Below are 20,607 nucleotides of genomic sequence, written 5' to 3' on the forward strand. Positions count from 1 at the left end.
ATTTGTACAAATAAACACAAAAAAGACATTCACAACGCATTTTTGCCACATTTCTGAACGTGTCAAAAGGCTAGCTACGCTAGCTAGGCCCTAGGCTAGTTTCAAACGTTTCAAAAGAAAATGGCGGCCCGGTTGCATAGCGTCTGCTTGCATCAATTTTTATTTTAAAATTGATTAGGAAATGTGTTAACGATTATTAAATAGTGTTAAACATGATGGAAATACCGAATACGTTAAACAGCGGCATGTGCCGATGCTGTTCGTCGGAAGGCACGTTCAAAGACATTAAAACGAAGTATCATTGGATGGGAGAGGAAGAGGTGTATGTAGACATGTTGACCGATTGTTTTGATATCAAAGTGAGTTTCCTACTTTTTAATAATTTAGCCGTATTTGCAATACAATGTTATAGTTGTAGCTTAATATTGGACTTCAACAACGATGCTGTAACTTCCTTTTTAGGAAGGTCGATTTCAGTTGCTACGCTTACACAATCCTTTAGCTAAGAGGCCATTCCAAAGTTTAGCCCTTTAGATTAAGTAGATATCAAATGAATCCATAAATAAGAATAGTCATTACAAGTACTATATTATATATTTGTATGTTTTGTAATTGATCAAGTACATTGCTGCATGACCGTATCGATTTTGTTACTACGCAATGTGGCGCCGCGCAATGGACGCCGTTATACAAAATGGAGGACTGTTCTGTTTGTACAGTCGAGTTCAAAGATGTTTAGGTTTTAGTGTTTTAGAATCTTATTCCATTAGAATAAGGTTGCAAAATCTTTGACATTTACTGTATCTACAGTTTTTACTTTTTACCTGTTGTATTTACTAATTTGGTACTTTGCTAAGATTCAAAAGTGAAATGTGCATTCATGCTTGTTGTACTTTGAATCAAAATCATAAAATTCTTATAAGTTTCTTTGTGCATGATGTGGATTTTTAGATAAATAGATAATATTGTAAAAAAACGAATGGTAAAAAGCTCTGATAAACTAGTATGACCCTTGTTGTGTTATTTGGTCAGACAAACATCAAACACATAATTTTTACTGAAAACCAAAACAAGTTAAACACACATCAGCTTTCAGCTGCAAGTTTATTAAATAATATAATATAATAATGAGGAACAATGGAAAAACTCACCGCCTCTGATTAGACTCAAACCAGCTTTTCCTTTAATATAAAAATTTGCATAATTACTTGCAGTAGTATCTGCGCAATAAAAATTAGTTCTAATTGATATTCTGTCACCAGATACAGACTCCGGAAGACATGGACAACGGCATCTGCGAGGTGTGCATCACTCAGCTGCGGAACGCTGTCAACTTCAAGAAGCAGGTGCTGCACACCGAAGAACGGTTCAAGCAGAGACTCCAGGGACGGGATGTTAAAAGTAATCCAATTTAATCATTTTCTCTGTTGTTTTTGTGTTGTCATTGTAATTTTGACCAACATATGCCAATATCTTTATCTTCTGTAGATCCCTGGCCAGTCTGGCCACTACCCCATACTCCTTATACACCATCTAAACTTATAATAGTATTATACCTACTAAAAAATATTACAAAATTACGAAATTTCCACATTGAAAAATCTCAGAAACTTCTCCTATGTTTGGTATGAGGATTGAAACTTTCCATTTCGGTTTGGACATCTGTAAGTGCGACCCGAGTATTTGTATCTTAAATCAGTTCAATTATTGACGGATGTAATATTGTATTGTTTCAGACCCTATCAAAATTGAATCAGTGGAGGACCATATAGATTCTGATCACCTCTCCGACCCGGACTTCACTGAAGGTAAGACTTTTCAGCAAAAAGATTGTCCCCTATAATAAGTGCTCTCATCTTGTATTCAAGAATCAAAACCTGTTTAAGAGCCAGGTACATCACTGAAATCTCGAAATCGGTTTGTACATTTGGGAGATTCAATGACTACAAATACTATCCTTCAGACAGGCAACCCTGTGGATGAAATGCCATTTTTTCTGCATTTTTTGGCAAATATTTTCACAAAAAAATACTGGTCTCACTCAGGACCAGCCGGGCTAGCACATGATTGGCGCGACAGTATCTCGCGGCGAGACTGACTACCCGTCCCTCTTTGATTAACATTGTTAGAAAAAGACGGGTCTATCTCGCCGCGAGATACTGTCGCGCCAATCATGTGCTAGGCCTACTGTGGGCCTAGCCAATATGACTGTCGTACATTAACAAAAGCCAAAAGAATAGAAAAAGATGCTACGAAACTATTTCCATACATTATTTAACTTTTTTATACCAATTGTCATCTTACTAGGTCCCCAAGTCACTGTTTAGCGTAACAGTGACTTGGGTCTGTCTTGACTGTCTCCTGTTGTGCCTATGATCTTCCAAGTTCAACATTCACACCTTCGTTCCAGAATATGAAGTCCCCATTAAGCAGGAAGCGGAAGAGAAGCCAAAGGCCAAGAAACGCCAGGCCAAGCCGGCCGCGCCGCGCGCCAAGAAAGCCAAGACCGAAGCCGAGTCCTCCCAACGTAAGTCGATAGTTGGTTACTAGTGGCGGCGGTCGTGTGCTTATGCGGGTAGCTGGGTGCCTACACATGCTCTTCCAAATTGAACACTGTGACTTTGAAATAAAGTTCAAAATCACTGGTTATATATTCCCTCTGCTTTAAAAAGGTTTAACGAATGTTATGCCAAAGAACCGCGTTGTAGGTATCGCTGCGTCACTTGTTTTTCGTATAAAGGAAAGTGATGCAACACGAACGTTTGGGCAAATACATGTGTTACTGGTTTAACAAATCATTTTTAGGGGACAGCTCTTTGGGATTCCTATATAAAATTCAACTTTATTCATATTCGCGCCTTATTTGAACGAACTTTGGTCTCAGGTGCTTATCGAATTATTTTTATTTGGACGTTTTAGCTACCTAACAAACCTGAAATATGCTAAAAATCAGTGTTACCATAATTGTATTAAAAAAAATATGGGCCCTGGAGGGAAAGTACCTTAAAACCTTAAGTTAGCTCATTTTACTTAAAGCAAACATTCTTTTATTAAAAAAAAAAACAACTGCAGTCAAAGATTTTTTTTAAATTCGTATGTCTCGCCCGGGAATCGAACTACATTGGTCTCACTGCAATTGTCTCGATACACGGATTTTAGATCGCTACTGAAGAGAAAGTATCAAATTAAAGTAGGCATCCAGCTGTTAATTTTCATTTTCATAGATTGTCTGAAAATTAAAGTCATAAATGTGTACAATTTTCAACTTCCTAATAAATTCTGATCATATATTCGTAATCTGCATAAAGTATCTCTTTTCTCATTCACGCTGCAATTAACGTCACTTATCTTGATGTAAATAAAGAATTTTACAGTACATATGGGGTACAATACAGTACATATACACTAGTGCGTAAAATAGCACATTTCGTGCGTATGTCGAAACTATGTACTGTAAAACGTTGTTCGATACACGTGCGAATAGGTAATTCGCAACTCATGTCGATTTAAAACACTCCTTTCGTTCATGTTTTAATTTATCGCCACTCGTTTTTAATTTCCTCTTTTTCGCACTCGTATCGAAAATAACTATTGTACACATTTTATGGAACACTAAGAGAACGAAAGATACGTACCTATATCAAAAATCTGCATTATCACACGACCGTCGTTCACTTTGAATGTGTTAGAAAAGCTGCATACCATTGTAAAATAACATATTACATGTTTCTATGATTTCTAACTGTAAACTTTTTTGAAACTGCCGTGGCTAGCTACTTTACCTTTACTTTATGGTTTGTTTAAAGTCGCAAAATCTTACCTTTCTTTGATTTAGATTTGCCGATCGAATGAAAAATAAAATACAGACTCATGAATACAGCTATTATAAATTTATAAATCTTGTTTCAATTTGTTATATGTCAGCTCTTCTAACGCATTTCATTTAGTACTTTATTTTTTTCTATTTAAATGTTTAATGTTGCTATGTTACAATATGACATTTAACCATTGGAGTATCCAAGCCTAAGACATGCTCAAAAACTAGTTTGTTTTTTTATTGTTCGGGGGATCTCGTCCACGCCGGAGGCAATGGGCATAATACTAGGTTTACTTACCTGGTCAGGGGTAGGTGGCTAGTAACAGGTTTGGTCACATACGCACAACTGACTTTGTAAAAACCTTTTCACAAGCCCATACAGTACTGGGCTCGAATGTTTGTATGTACGAGTATGTATGTATGTGCAATGGCCGTACATTTCGTACGTGAGAGGGATTTTTACGCGTGTCTCAAGCCTCTTCTCAGCTGTGAAAATTGCTATATCATAATATAATATCATTCACACACGAAAGATAAGACTATTCTGCCAAACAAAAATTACAGTAAAAGGCAATCCGTTTCAATTGTTTAAAACTACAATTTCTTTATGATTCGTAATCAAATTATACATCTATCTGCTTTAACAAAATAAAGTACAGTTCCACCTGGAAGTAAGCATGAAAATTAAGTAGGTAAGAAAAAAAATGTAGCGTGTAACAACTTGTCAATATTAGGCTTCTATTTTTAGTGGAATTTTTTGAGCATCAGTCACATTTCCAAAGTTATATTATTGTTGAAAAGCGGCCAAGTGCGAGTCGGACTCGCCCATGAAGGGTTCCGTATTTAGGCGATTTATGACGTATAAAAAAAAACTACTTACTAGATCTCGTTCAAACCAATTTTCGGTGGAAGTTTACATGGTAATGTACATCATATATTTTTTTTAGTTTTATCATTCTCTTATTTTAGAAGTTACAGGGGGGGGGGGACACACATTTTACCACTTTGGAAGTGTCTCTCGCGCAAACTAATCAGTTTAGAAAAAAATGATATTAGAAACCTCAATATCATTTTTGAAGACCTATCCATAGATACCCCACACGTATGGGTTTGATGAAAAAAAAAATTTTGAGTTTCAGTTGGGGAACCCCAAAAATTTATTGTTTTTTTTTCTATTTTTGTGTGAAAATCTTAATGCGGTTCACAGAATACATCTACTTACCAAGTTTCAACAGTATAGTTCTTATAGTTTCGGAGAAAAGTGGCTGTGACATACGGACGGACAGACAGACGGACAGACAGACAGACAGACATGACGAATCTATAAGGGTTCCGTTTTTTGCCATTTGGCTACGGAACCCTAAAAACCGGCCAAGTGCGAGTCGGACTCGCGCACGGAGGGTTCCGCACCATCAACAAAAAATAGAGCAAAACAAGCAAAAAAAACAATTAAAAAACGGTCACCCATCGAAGTACTGACCCCGCCCGACGTTGCTTAACTTCGGTCAAAAATCACGTTTGTTATATGGGAGCCCCACTTAAATCTTTATTTTATTCTGTTTTTAGTATTTGTTGTTATAGCGGCAACAGAAATACATCATCTGTGAAAATTTCAACTGTCTAGCTATCATGGTTCGTGAGATACAGCCTGGTGACAGACGGACGGACGGACGGAGTCTTAGTAATAGGGTCCCGTTTTTACCCTTTGGATACGGAACCCTCAAAACTATTATCATTATGTTTAGAATCTAGAAACTAGTTTTTTTTACATGACAACGGCTGGATACGATTTTATATCAAGTAACCGAACATCTCAATTAAGAGTTGAGACTGGTCATATTGTAACATTGTAGCATTTGTATTAATTAAGGTTTTTTCCCCTTTCTTCATGACTTTATTATATCTTTAGCTTTTGACAATGCTCTATTATTCTCTAACTCTAAATGACCTACCATCGATTATTATTGTTATCTACCATGTGCTTATTCACCACGAAAAGTTAATATCGAAGGATATGGCAGTGATATGCACATCGAATATCGTATATTTTCATACTTTTAACGGTAAAGTGTATACAGCGGCCGTTCCGAAACCGCCAATTTCTAGCAAATCTAAAGCTGACGCGACGTTACGCAAGAATCTACAATTCTACACAATGCGCACATAGATATGGAATCTGTGAACTATGCTGTCTTATTATCACGACACAATTTGCCCATTTGGCGTTCTACAGATCAGATACGAAAGGCCTTTGAAAAGTAACTGAAAGACGATGACAGTGATTGGTTTAACACATTGAGTGCCAGCGCGAGGTACACGCTACGATCGTAGCAGATAACATGGGTAAACCGTATGTAGCGAAAACCTACGAACAGAGAAACTGCCTGGTGGGTCGCTGGCAGTGAATGTGTTAATAGATATGGTGACACCGAAAGACATAGTCTACGGATTGACGGTTAATTTGATATTGGAATTCAACACGATCCCAAGAAAACATGGATTATGTAAAAAGTTTAACGATGAAATTAATGAATCAATGAACATTTAACTGTATGAAGGTAAGTTACATCAATTTATTACTACGTATTTCATAGCATATTTGAAGCCTAGATCAAATATTACGTAGAAGTATGAAGTATTATGTAAAAATCTTGCTTATTACGGCGAGTTACTGTTGTTTTTTTATATTTATAATTGTATTATTTTATAGGGCACATTACACTTATAATTTTACTGTCATTAAATTATTACTATAATTGAAAAATGACCCCCCTTCCCCCGTGTTTGCAGAACTAACACAGCTTTAAGTTCAAACTGAGATTGTAAAAATTAACAAACGTTCTTATTCTCTCCTTCTTTTTTTACCGACTTCTAAATCTAAAAGGAGGAGGTTATCAATTCGGTTGTATGTTTTTTTTTTGTTTCCGTTATCTACTTTTTATTGCTGTGGGTTTGAAAAAATATTTGAATGGTTGAATTTCTTGGTCCCATTCTGCGCCAAAAGTGACCGATTGTTATGAGTACCTAACATGTAACGAATGTTCATTGTCAATTTCAAGAACGATATCATCAAGAGTGAACATACATGCCAAGGAAGCAAAGAATCTCGAAGACCACTTTTACAGAACAGTTTATGAGATTACAAGTATGTATAAAAAAAAAAAACAGAATAAAATATGTTCACAAGAAATTGGCAGCGAAACATGGATTAATCAGCTTCAAGAACGAAACAAATTCTGAAACATGTGAAACTGTTTTTGAATTGTATGAAGTGTATGAACCGGCGGCGGCATTATACCAGTGCTACACAAAAGATAAACCTAAACAGAGTTAAGTCTTCTCTTCCGATGTCTGATTAATGTTCAGACGTGGTTCAGACGTAGTAGTTTCTTTCTTCAGTAGTTTCCACCAGTAGTGTTGCATATGTACAGTCAGCAGCAGAAGTTTTTAAGCGGGCGAGGTGTTCAAGATCATCTTGACGCGACTTTATTATTAAGAGAATAAGAGCGTGTCAAGGTAATTTTGAACACCTCGTCCGCTTAGGAACTTCCGCTGCTGACTGTACTAGTTGTACTATTTCTGTTCAGACGATTATTCCGAACATCAAAAAACTCCAGCATTAGGTATAAATAAATAAAAGTTTTAAAATAATAACAATATTATTTCCTATACTGATACATCGTACGTTATTTTAGTGCTGAGTAGTGGTTGATCATGGTGACATACGATTTTTTTTTCACAAATCGTTTTGCGGACGTTGTTATATCGATATAGATTATAAATTGTAGATAGACGCGACGCGAACGTATTGAACGACAGAGCGTTTTGTTTTCTTTATTAAGAAATGCGTTTTTAAAATGGAAAGTGTTATTATTAAATCATTTTAATTATAACCTCTTACGAATGATTAAAACATTAGCAGCAGAGCTCTTCACGCTCGTAATCATCGACCTATAACCTCAGGACAAAAGGGCAACGGAAGAGCCCCCCCTAATAGTAAGAAGACTGAATGGAGATAATTGAGATCGTTTCTTGTTATAGGAACGGACGGCGACGCGCCCAAGAAGCGCAAGAAAAAGAAAAAGAAATCGGACGAAAGCGCGACCCCAGAGCGCATTGAGCACAGGGTCAACCTTTCCGCCATACTGCAGTACTCCAACGCTAGTCCGTTCCGCGACAAGACCGCCCGGGGTTTCTCCTGCCTCTACTGCTGCGCGCACTTTCCGCACATCGATGAGCTGCGCGCGCACACCGCGCAGCAGCCCGAGAAGGACAAGCTCAACTCCATGATCGACTACAAGCTCAGCTACAACCCCATCAAAGTGGACATCACCAACCTAGAGTGCACCGTCTGCCACCAACCCATGAGGGATCTCGTCGAACTAAAGGACCATCTAGTCTTCGTCCACAACAAGACCATCTACAAAAACATTAAAGACATCATCCTTCCTTTCCGTCTCGAAGACGGACACAATTTTACCTGCGTCGTATGCTCCGTTGTTCACATCTCTTTCAAAAACCTTTATCATCACATGAGCAGCCATTATAGAAATTACTGCTGTAACAAATGCGGCGCCGGCTACATCACGATAGCGGCGCTCCGCAAGCACATGAAGACCCACGAGCAGGGGAACTTCCCCTGCGCCTACTGTGATAAAACTTACACCTCTTTCACAAAGAAGAGGAACCACGAGAAAGGCGTCCACACTGGTGGCTGGCTGAGGAACAAATGCCCTCACTGCCCAGAGATTTTCGTCAGTTACTACGACCGGAGCGAGCATCTAGTACAGGTACACAACGAAAAGGCCGTCAAGTATCCCTGCAACGCGTGCAACAAAGTATACAAAAAGAAGTTCGAGCTTAACCGTCACATTAAACATCACCACTTGCAGCAAAAGAGCTTCTTATGTGACAAGTGCAACGCTAAATTCTTCTCGAAACGCGGTCTCGCCGACCACTTGTCCAGGCATTCTGGCGGAGAGGTGTACACCTGCGAGGTGTGCGCCAAAACCTTCGCTAGGGCGAGGACCCTGAAGGAGCATCTAAGAATTCACGAGGACGACAAGAGGTTCCAATGCGAGGTCTGCAAGAAGACTTTCGTACAGAAATGCAGCCTGAAGAGCCACATGCGCTTACACCAGGACCACTTAGACATTTTCAAGGAGTTCGATGATGTCAAGCACCTGATAGACGACCGAGAAATGACCTTGAAACAGATAGCCGCGGAAAGCAAGAAGAAAGCGGAGGAGGAGAAGAGAAAACAAAAGTTTCTCCCACTTGATAAGATGTAGAGAAGTGAAAGTGTCAAAGACTCATTAAATAGGTTCAACATATGTAGTTGGCGTAAATGTCTATAAATATCATCATTCTAATGTGTGAATGAGATTTTGAATAAACAGGGTCATACTTCTTGCTTTTGTGTGCATCATTTGCTTAAACTTAACTCGCTTAACCTTTTTCGTCATATTCATCTGTCTAAATGTTTTATTGTATATTGTGGCACTTACAAAAAACTTGCTGACCGATAATCATTCAAGATTTGTGATCTGATCTCATTATTTCTTTGAACTGATTATGTATATGCCAATAATATAGTCGACTTATATGAGATTTCAGATGTAAGTCATCATCATATTATATTATTTATGATATGTATATCTTCTTCATATACTTGAGCGTTTTCCAAAAAAAGTGTACATTTCATTAATGTCTTCAAAATATTGACTTCTTGGGCTCATTTTACTCAGAATTATTTGTACATTCACGCCTCATACATGAAAAAATGTGTCCCAAAATTTTGTATGAAATTTTTTTTTTCCAGTGCGTCACGTTCATACAAATAAAAAAAAATTTCATACAGGAATGTGACGTTCAGGAAAGGAAATTATTGGACACATTTTTTTATGTATGAGGCGTGAATGTACAAATGATTCTGAGTAAAATGAGCCCAAGAAGTCAATATTTTGAAGACATGAATGAAATGTACACTTTTTTTGGAAAACGCACACTTGAATCATGGATGTCTATTTTACGAAAATTATTTTAAGAGGTACTATATCTAGATCGGTGTAAGTGTATATTGATTTTGACATTTGAAATGAAATTAGGCTGTCAGTGGTACGGGGCTGGAGCACAGAGAGGTTGTAAGAAATAAAATCATTTTAGGAGTTGTCATATCCAAACTAACAATAGGTTAGGAATGTTAGGATGATCTGCTCGCCACGAAGTGCTTTAAATTGAAAATGATTATTATATTTATAAGTTTTACCATATACAAGAACCATGTGTGTTGAAGTAAATATATTATATGTATTACTACTATACATTCTTTCTTTAAATAGTACCCATATCCTTAAAACACTACAGCAACAATATTGATAAGCGTTTTATCTGTTACGAGACCGACCGCACTGTCAAGTTCTATCATAATTATTATTAATATTCTGTTTATAAACGGACTCTTAGAATTAAAAAGAAAAAAGTTTGGAAAAATACACTTTATGTTTATGTGTTTTCAAAAGAAAATGCTTCGCGAAGAAGACAAGAAATATTCACAATATAATACATCACAACTCGTACCGCATTTGATGATAACAACACAAATTAGATGCTTAAACAGGATCCCCATCAGCATAGGTATTGCCACGGCAAGCTAAGGCGCTGATTTTCAGTGGGGACCTAACGTAAAACTAAACTAAAAGTAAGAGGCACCCGACACACACACATCCGAGACAAGAAATACAATTTATACAATACAGCGTTGGTGTTTACATTGCCTTTAATGGAATGGTATCTTTTTGATTTTGAAATAAATAGTTGGCGAGAGAATGCTGCTGAGAAACCCTCTGAAATAGTAAAGAAATGGCAGTTGGTACAAATCATTATAACAATAAGTTGACAAACCCACTTTAGAGCCAATTGTAGGCTCTAATTGCACACCATCAGTTAGTAGAGTTGTGTTACATGTGCATTAGTTGCGTCTTATTCATATATTGCGTCCTTTTTTCTTACAAGCAAAGCAATTATAAGTATAATAGTGCGGATTATTTTATAGTAATGTGATGAAATGTGCATTGTTTAAAAATTAAGGAGACTGACCGCGTGTGAACAACTGTTTTTCTTTTATAGGCGTCACCGGAGCGACTAAAAAACGGAAAACTGCTCTAAATGAGGAAAACGAAGCTCCTAAAACGGTGTTACGTGAAAAACACATGCCCGAGATGCAGAAACAGTGGCACAACCTGACGACCTTGCTCAAGTACTCTAACGCGACACCCTTCAAAGACAGGAACGATGCGGGCTACATATGCGCGTACTGTTTCAAAACGTACCCCGACCCCGAGGTCCTGCGGCTCCACACGCAGAACGACCACGTTAAAGAGAAGCCTACCTATAAGGCCGGCTCCGGCATGAGCAGTTTCGTCGCCTTCCTCGACATTGTCGACCTCAAATGCACTCTCTGCAATCTCCCCTTTGAAAACTTAAAAGATCTCCCCGAACATCTAGTCAAAGTTCACGACAAGAAATACTTCTTAGGCGTCACCGATTACTTCCAACCGTTCAAGTTGACTAACGAGCAACAGATCAAATGCTGCCTGTGCAACGAAGCCTACCATAACATGAAGTTGCTCATGCAGCATATGAACGTCCATTACAGAAACTTTATCTGCACGACCTGCGGAGCCGGATTCGTTAACAGCTTTAGACTGAACAGGCACGAGACCACGCACGGCAAGAAGAAATCCAGCTTTCCGTGCCGACATTGCGGTCAGGTCTTTGCAGCAGAGTCCAAGAAGAAAGCTCACGTTAATACTGAACATAAAGGCATAGCTGGAGACAGCGTGTGCCAAATATGCAAGGCGCGTTTCAAGAACTACTATCAGAAAACCAGGCATATGATGCAAGTCCACAATGTTGAGGGTATAAAGTGCGACATGTGTGACAAAAAGTTTAATTTAAAGTCAAATCTCATGCTACACATGAGAAGCGTACATCTAAAAGAAAGACCTTTTGAATGCTCGGTGTGCAGTATGGGATTCTTCATTAAAAGGCACATGCTAGGACATTATATGGCGACGCATACAAACGAGAGGAAGTTTAAATGTGACGTTTGTGGAAAAGCATACGCTACTCAGAATAGTCGACGGAAACATATGAAGAAAAATCACGGCATTTCTAAGAGTACGATGTTTGCCCAGAATCAGACTATGCCTAAAAATGTGAGTGAAATAAACTGAAGTGTTTTATCAAGTATATATAAATAAATCTGAAAAGTATAGAATAATCATGGATTTAAGTAAATATAAATTGTAATAGTTACTTTCTATTTAGAAGATAACTGATTTTACATTACCTACATGATCAATGGCCAACGTTTATAATTTATAATCATTGTGATTTATTTAGGCATCTGTTCTAAATCGTATATTATTTTGATTGATTGTTAGAGATCAATAGAAAGACTGATAATTTTATTTATGCATCTTGTAATGTTCGTGATTCATTTAAACGTTCTTGCCCTTAAATATTTATACATAAAATGTGTAAAGGATAATTATAGTTGTTTCATTTAAGACAAAATTATTTTAATAACTAATTACCATTACCAGTAGTATATATAATTACCATATAATTATAAAAAATATGTTTGGAAAGAGTGTTTGGATTTACTTAAACTCTTAAAAAAGAGTGGATTCAAGTTAGAGGTTATAATCTCAACTCAATGTTATAACCGAACAAACACGTGCAGAAAGAACAAGCAAGGATACTAATCAAAAATTACTTTAAGAAATAACAAGTAAGCCTAAAGCTCAAGTTATTCATTAAGTACCCATTAGAATAAGAAAATGTTAGCCTCATTGCTTCACATACTATGTTCGCACAAAATTTACGAGACCGGTGAACGTAATGTTCAGTGAAATTTAAGGATTCCAGATTTATTGTAGTGTGTGGGTGTTAGTTGCAGCCAGTGAAAGCATATAACTGGAAACCGCCTTTGGGAACATTACCGTTCAAATTCTCGGGCCAAATTAGCACACATACACAATTCTGCCGTGCTAACAACATATTCAGTAATCGCAGTTGAAAAGTCATGCAATTGTATATCTTGTTCTCTTTGAATAAGTTCTTTATTTAAACGATGATTTTCATGCAAGTACTGCACTTACTATTAGCAGGGCAGAATTACGCCTACATTTAAATAAGACGATACGTTTACAGAGCCTGTCTCTATTACACTAACGTACACAGCTAAGTGTAGATGAAATGCATATAATGTCAATAACTACCAATCAGCGACATTAATCCGCTAATAACCTTTTTGCTGTACGTACTGGCCGCTGAGAGTTCGCGGTTCATATTTGATTAGAATATGACTTGGACAGGGATAGGTTTATGCCATACATTGAAGAACCAGTCAAATAATTCACGTATAATAATTTAATGCAGATTAAAAGATAACTAGTTAAAATGTTGTTATGAAATTAAATGACAGACTAACTCAACATAATTAAATATTCATTGTTGTAGGTATAAATGTATTCCGCTATAATAAGTATTTTGTATATTTTATTATCAATCTGTATGGCAGTGCGAAGTCACGTTCAGAGCCCGTACCATGAGTCACTGACAGTGTCAAAACTGACATCGAGAACGTAATTTACTTTCTATACATCTCGTTTGCACTAATATGCGAGTACGAGCGAGATGTATACGAGGGGCGGCTGAAAAGTTCGCGGCCTTAGAAAAAAAATGAAAGAGAGTATTAAAATAAATGTTTTTATTTTTCAATATAGTCCCCATGGAGGCATGGAGTGATAAGCACTTTTCGCTTCGAGCAAACAATGCTTTAATACCGCCGAAAAAATAATCTTTTTCCTTCGCTTCAAAATGGCTCTCTACCGCAGCCTTGATCTGATTGTCATCGGCAAACCGGCGACCACGTAAGTCTTTTTTCAAATTTGAAAAAAGGAAATAGTCGCTCGGAGCCAGGTCCGGACTCTACAGTGGATGATTGATTTCTCCAAAACCAGTGTCTTTTAGTGCCTGCCTAGCAACACGGGAAGTGTGAACTGGTGCGTTGTCCTGTAAAAACAACACTCCATGGCTAAGTTTCCCATGTCGCTTCTGGACGACTGCGTCACGTGCTTGAATCAATAAATTTGCATAATAATGACCGTTCATTGTGGTCCCTTTTGGCAAATAATCAACTAATAAAACTCCTTCACTGTCCCAAAACACGGTCGCCATAAGCTTCGAAGCTGACTTTTCCACTTTAAATTTCTTTGGTGCCCTCTCGCCCTTTTTTAACCATTGCATAGACTCTTGTTTTGATTCTGGATCGTATTGGCGAACCCACGTTTCATCTACGGTTACGATTCGGTTGCAAATTTCGTCCAGATTCCCTTCAGCTAGATCCAAAAATTCTTTGCAACTTTTACGTCGCCGTTCTTTGTCAAGCGGTGTCAGCATTTTTGGTACCCAGCGCGCAGTAATTTTTTTCATGTGTAAACGTTCATGTAAAATGTGTCCTACCCTTTCTTTACTAATTTGTAGTTCCTCCGCTATCTGCCAGATTTTAATTCTTCTGTCAGCCAGAACACATTTCTCCACTTTTTCAACATTTTCGTCAGTGACCACCTGACAGGCTGCCCATGGCGGGGGTCATCTTCACAGCTCTCTCGTCCTTGTTGAAATAAACGAGCCCATTTTTTTATCATAGTGTACGAAGGGCTTAAATGATGGAGAGTATCCGTCATATCATCAAAAATCTCTTTAGGCGATTTTCCTTTTTTTACAAGATACTTAATAACCGCGCGGTGTTCAAATTTGTCAAAATTTCCGCATTCGACAGACATTGTTAAGTATATCCGCGCACAGAACGAAAAACGAATATATTTTTTTTAAATGGCGGCAATATTTAAACTGCCAAAGAGGCGGGGGAAAAAGTAGCATAGTTTTTTTTTTTAATTTTTCTTTTTTTTCTAGCTTAGGCCGCGAATATTTCAGCCGCCCCTCGTAGAAAGTAAATTACGTTCTCGACGGCGTTTGTCAGTCCCAAACTGATGGTAGCCGTACTGGTATAGTCTGTCCATTTTTCTAAGATCAAGTACGCCATAGCAAATGTATGGCGAACTTGATCTTAGAAATCGGACAGGCTATACAGCCTGCAAAATTTACATGGGTACACGAATCGGGTCAAAAACATTTGAACAGGTGGAGTCGCAATAAATCCCCACTTTCAGTTCCAATGGAAATATTTTATATGTATATAGTCGGTCAAGCAAGTTTGTCAGTAGAAAAAGGCGCATAATTACAATTTTGTATGGGACCATAACCGTTCGCGCGCTTACATTTTCTAAATTCGCCGCTCTTTTCTACTGACGGAAATGGCTTGAGAGAGAACCTACATATATGTGACAGTAGAGGGTGGATTAAAATGATCAACATTTTGAGATAATGTGTGTATTTGTTAAATTAATTCAGTGAAAGCGTGATAGAAAAAAATGTATCTACATATAGGAGACCGGGTATGATTATCTCACGGGTTATCTCATGAATAGAACATTAGATATCTTGCCAGGCATCCACTCAATTTCATGTCTCTCTAATTGGACAGCTTTTTTCCGTAGTTCTCTGCGAATAGCATCTGGTGGGAATCTGAATGGAAAGTAATGTAAAATGACAATACCAACTTTGATTATTAATTTGAAATAACTAGATAGTTTTTTTATAGCTCCATCTCATGAAATAAAAAAGGAAAATACAAATCTGTAAGAAGGAATTTATTACTACATTTATAATTACAGTGGAATCCGTTTATTATGACTCCGCTTATACTGACCAACCGCTTACTATGACGCAATTACTGTGCGAAGTTTGGTTTTCATATGAAATTCTTTGTGACAAAGTCGGATAAGATAACTTCGACCTATAAATACTATTTTTATGGAATTATGTCCGGTTATACTGACAAATTCGCTGGTTTTCGTGGCCGGCCCCACATCTTTCCCTGCGAGGACGTCTGTGTCGTTTAAATTGTTTTAGTTTTTACTCTCGGTGAAAGTTGACAATTGGTATAAGGTTAATAAAACTCTCACAAAATAGTTTGAGATTAATTTGGAAAAAATAAAAATAAAAGTTTATCAACTATGCTTTATATGACATCCGCTTAGTATGACATGTTTGTTACTTCCCTTCAATGTCATTATAAGCGGATTCTACTGTATATAGAAAATACCTAAACCAATCATAAGTTAATAAAATAGTCTACTTCATTTGGCATAAAACCATCCCTATTATCCTCGCAATTTAAAAAGTCGTATGTTGTTATGAAAGTCGTATGCAGTGGTTACGTTTTAGCTTAGCACGGTAGTATTGAAAAAATGTCGTCATGTTTATTCCAAATTTTACTGAAGTTATCTGTTTACTACAAGTGAAAAGTGATTCCACTGTCCTTGATATGAACTAAAACAACTTCTGCACCACTTCACGACACATGAAGACATTTTTAATTACAAAAAAACGTAGTTTTTATAAACCAATTTAGCCATCCGTCACTGACTGTCATTTCGGCCGCACTGAAGTTGCCAATCGAACAGTCTGTAAGCACCGCCTACAATCGAATACTTTACGTTGGGTCATAATTGAGCGGACAGAATACTTCCATGGTTTATATGCGTTCTCTGGTTGCAGCCCATCTCTGAAAGCATTGCATATGGTATCAAAAGCGCAACACCAGTTTGCATAACATGTCATTAAGCTGCTGTCTCAGATACGTTAGAGTACTTGCTGGGTATATACGCTTACGATACGATGTTGAGGTGTGGCTGGTGTGATACTCAAAACGCATTCTTGGTATGAAGGTGTCTACAGCACAGCACAGCACAGCAGCACAGCAGGTGGTGGTAGCAGATGCTAAGTTGAAACTCTTAATAAAATTAGTTTTGTATGACAGTGTTGCCAAGTAAAACATAGGTACTAAGTTAGTAATACTAACTGTAGTTGAAATCTTTTAAGTTGTACAGGACGCCATTAGGTAAAAATCGTTTCGGGATTGAGGAAGATAAATTGATGGATGTTCTAAAAAACAGTAAGCCATATTTAACATCTTATGCGGATTAAAAGAAGAAACATATACACTGAATCAGTCAGAAATGTTCAAAACTTTGAATAAGGTGAATTAGTCTATAATTACATATTTGCAAGGATGCCTCATTCGTACATGTTTAAATCTATTAACCAGATGACTCGTGGTATTGATCGGAAAAGTCAAACGTGAATTTTAAACATACTTACGTTTTAAAAATACAAATTACCAAATGTGTAACTTGCGTAGTGCCAGAAGATACCCGTAGAACTACGCCGAGGACTAAGAAATCCAATAATCTGTACTTTTGTTGTAGGTCTCACGAAGAAATCTTTCGTGAAAGTTAAATCGACACCGAAGAATCAAAAAAAGACTTCCAGTAATATTGCTAGCGCTGTGAAAGCAGGAAAATCACAACCGTTAAAGGGTGAGGTCCGAAAGAATGAAAGAGTCACAATAAGAAATCGTGCCGATAAGAATAAGACAAAAGACAAAGATCAGAAGCCTATTGAGATTCACATGCATCGTAACAATATTAGAGAGATTTTGGCAAATTCCAACGCTACTCCGATCCGTTGCCACGGCGATATCGGCTATACGTGTTGTTTCTGTCCGAAACAGTTCCCAAACCCCGCAGACCTCAAAAATCACACAATACACGAACACGACCACAAAACCAAGCAAAACTTTATGGGAGGAGGGGTGATGCATTCGTACATAGTTAAACTAGATATTACCGCCTTACGCTGTGAACTGTGTGCCAGTGACTTAGAAAGTCTAGATCAAATGGTTCACCATTTAATTGAACGCCACGGAAAGAAACTGTACACGGATATTAAGAATCATATTCTGCCTTTCAAGTTTGATGATGACAAATTGCGATGTGTCATGTGTAAGGTTGAATTTAATTCTTTCAAACATCTACAAGAGCACATGATTGTGCATTTCAGGAACTATGTCTGTGACATATGTGATAGTGGATTTATCAATAGAAGAATGCAGCGAGCCCACGCTAAAACACATTTAACCGGTAAATTCGTATGCAGCACGTGTTCTAAGGTGTTCGACACTGTACTGAAACTAAAATCGCACGAACGACAAGTCCACTCTACCATAAAGTATAACAAATGTGGTTACTGTAGCGAAAAATTCAAAGACTTTAAACATAAACTTAAGCATCTGGCAGAGGTCCACGGGATTAAAAAGGAGAAATCGAAATGCAAAGCGTGCGATAAAGCTTTCAGTTCCCCATCAGCTCTTAGCGTTCACATTAAACGCAATCATTTAATAGAGAGACACCATAAATGTGACCAATGTGAAATGACATTCTATTCTATAAGGGAGTTGGAGCACCATTTGGTGAAGCACTCCGGCACAAGGGAGTTCCAGTGTGATGTTTGTTATAAATATTATGGTCTGAGGAAAACTCTAGTCGAACACATGAGAATACATACGAATGATCGTCGATTCGAATGCCCGCACTGCGGTATGACTTTCGTGCAAAAGTGCAGCCTGAAAGGTCACTTGCGGTCTAAACATTCCGAATTAACATAGATTGAGCGAACATAATATTAAAAAGTCATCAGCTATATCCAAGTGTTTTATTTTTACATTTTCATTAGGAGTACTTACCCTAGCACACATTTGGTTGGAAAAAACTATTGCCAACGAAGGTACTTAATGTAATTATAAGCGGTACGTAAGATTGAGAGCTTGGGTGAAGCTGAAGAGCTATATTGACTATTATTTTTTTCTTTTTCTTTGTAGGTGTCGCACGAAGAACTAGGATTATCACAATTGATGCAACTAATCAAAAAGCGGGTATCAAGCTTGCTATATCACCGAACGTCTTGCTACTGCCCAAGGGCGGCCCCAGTGAGACGAGGAAGAACCTGCATAATCTAGGTCAGATTTTACTCAATTCTAATGCCAGTCCAATAAAAGCCCACGATCTGCGGGGGTACATGTGTGCTTTTTGCCCAAAACGGTTTCCCGAACCGCAAAAACTAAAAAAACATTTTCTTGAAGAGCACAACGATGACAGATTGATAAGGCGCATGTCTGGCATGTCGGGCTCTCCGCTCTCCACCCACGTTGTCAAACTAGACATTACGCTTCTGAACTGCGCTCTGTGCGACACTGACTTCGACACACTAGAGGACTTTATACTTCATCTAGTAGATGTACACAATAAAAAATTGTACACTGATGTACGTAATCAGTTGCTGCCTTTCAAATTTGACACGCCGGAGTTGTGTTGCGCGATCTGCTCTGCGACCTATGGCAGTTTTAAACTACTGCAGCAACACATGAATGCGCATTTCAGAAACTATATATGCAGAATTTGCAACGCTGGCTTCGTAGTCGAGCGACTTCTGGCGCATCATATCCGCCGGCATGGTGACGAAAATGTCGAATGTTCCGAATGTGGGAAGACTTTCATCAATACGCTGAAAATGCGTGAGCACGTGAAACGTGTGCACATGGGCTTAGATAAGCGGAACAAATGCCAATTCTGCGAGGAGAAGTTTGTGGACTATTGGAAGAAGGTCGACCATATGGTCAAGGAACACGGAGTTCCCTCGGTAGTCCTGAACTGCGGGGCGTGCGAGCGTACTTTTGCTAACCAACGAGCACTGGCTCGACACACGAAGAAGGATCATCTAATGGAAAGGAAACATAAATGTTCTTATTGTGATATGAAATTTTTCAGCTCGAGTGCGCTTAAAAAACATTTACCTAAACATACGGGTATAAAGAATTTCAAATGCGAAGTGTGTTCCAAAGAGTATGGCAGAAAGACGACTCTAAGGGAACACATGCGGATACACACCGATGATAGGAGGTTTTCGTGCGCTCACTGCGGGCTCGCATTCATACAGAAGTGTAGCTTGAAGGGCCATTTGCGATCAAAGCATGGCGAGATCGTTTAACGTCTTCTAGAATAATACTTGTTAACTTATTAACCTAAGTTGAGTTTACGAAATATAATATTTGATACTAAATGTACTTTATTTATACAGCGGTGCTGGAATCCTAAGAAAAATATTAGAATAACAAGAAGTATTTTTAAACAGTTGCCACGTTTTCGTGTTTTGGTAACCACCGTGAGTTGGTTAAAATAAACACCAAAAAATCCTAACAAGAACAATGGAACATTCTTAAACGGGTCACAGTAATAGAAGAAAAACCTTAAAAATATCCTTTGTTTTCAATCGCAAATACAGTTAATATAAGGACAACTTGGATTATAGTTGTAACTTTTATCAGAAACAATAGACCTTGTGAGCTATCTTTTGTGTTTTCTTCAAGAATTCAAATAATTTAAAAACTACGTTTGTAGAAGTTTTTTAAGTCATTATAAATACATATTCCCTTAAACTGGATCAAAAGTTACACTATCAACACTTTTAGTAAATTATCCGAACTAACACATCATTATATTCATTATCGAATTGAACATAAGAATATATTTTCACCGAATTCAACTATTCAATTGCTTTTGGTGGCTGTATTCGTAAATATCAGCCGTGACCTCTTTATAATATAAAAATAGACTTCACTGAAAAATATCAATCACCTAATTGTCTCAAATACTATTTGAGATCATATTTCTCATAAGTTTTATTTGAAGTCTTTTATCTGAAATCTTTTGTTAATCCGTGGCGGAATGAAAAACTTTCGGTGAACATTGTGACCGTCC

The 20,607-nt window shown here is 37.7% G+C and overlaps 2 protein-coding genes across 4 annotated transcripts; both read left to right on the forward strand.

Annotated features, from left to right (window-relative positions):
* The first annotated feature begins 113 nt into the window (after nucleotides 1-113).
* Nucleotides 114-18,495, forward strand: LOC134659670 (gastrula zinc finger protein XlCGF57.1-like). 3 transcript variants are annotated; one of them, XM_063515352.1, is made up of 5 exons: nucleotides 114-359; nucleotides 1,263-1,401; nucleotides 1,737-1,808; nucleotides 2,411-2,527; nucleotides 17,221-18,495. In XM_063515352.1, the coding sequence occupies exons 1-5, from the start codon at nucleotides 213-215 to the stop codon at nucleotides 18,456-18,458; spliced, it is 1,713 nt and encodes a 570-aa protein (XP_063371422.1). In that variant the 5' UTR covers nucleotides 114-212; the 3' UTR covers nucleotides 18,459-18,495. The 3 variants fall into 3 exon arrangements, with proteins under 3 accessions (XP_063371422.1, XP_063371423.1, XP_063371421.1); XM_063515353.1 differs by lacking the exon at nucleotides 17,221-18,495 and adding an exon at nucleotides 10,946-12,069; XM_063515351.1 differs by lacking the exon at nucleotides 17,221-18,495 and adding an exon at nucleotides 7,859-9,230.
* Nucleotides 18,496-18,815: 320 nt separating this feature from the next.
* Nucleotides 18,816-19,909, forward strand: LOC134659681 (zinc finger protein 57-like). Its single transcript, XM_063515365.1, has one exon. It carries the CDS (start codon nucleotides 18,869-18,871, stop codon nucleotides 19,835-19,837), a length of 969 nt encoding a protein of 322 aa, XP_063371435.1. The 5' UTR covers nucleotides 18,816-18,868; the 3' UTR covers nucleotides 19,838-19,909.
* Nucleotides 19,910-20,607: the final 698 nt, after the last annotated feature.

Source organism: Cydia amplana, chromosome 25 (genome assembly GCF_948474715.1).
Source record: "Cydia amplana chromosome 25, ilCydAmpl1.1, whole genome shotgun sequence".
NCBI lineage: Eukaryota > Metazoa > Arthropoda > Insecta > Lepidoptera > Tortricidae > Cydia > Cydia amplana.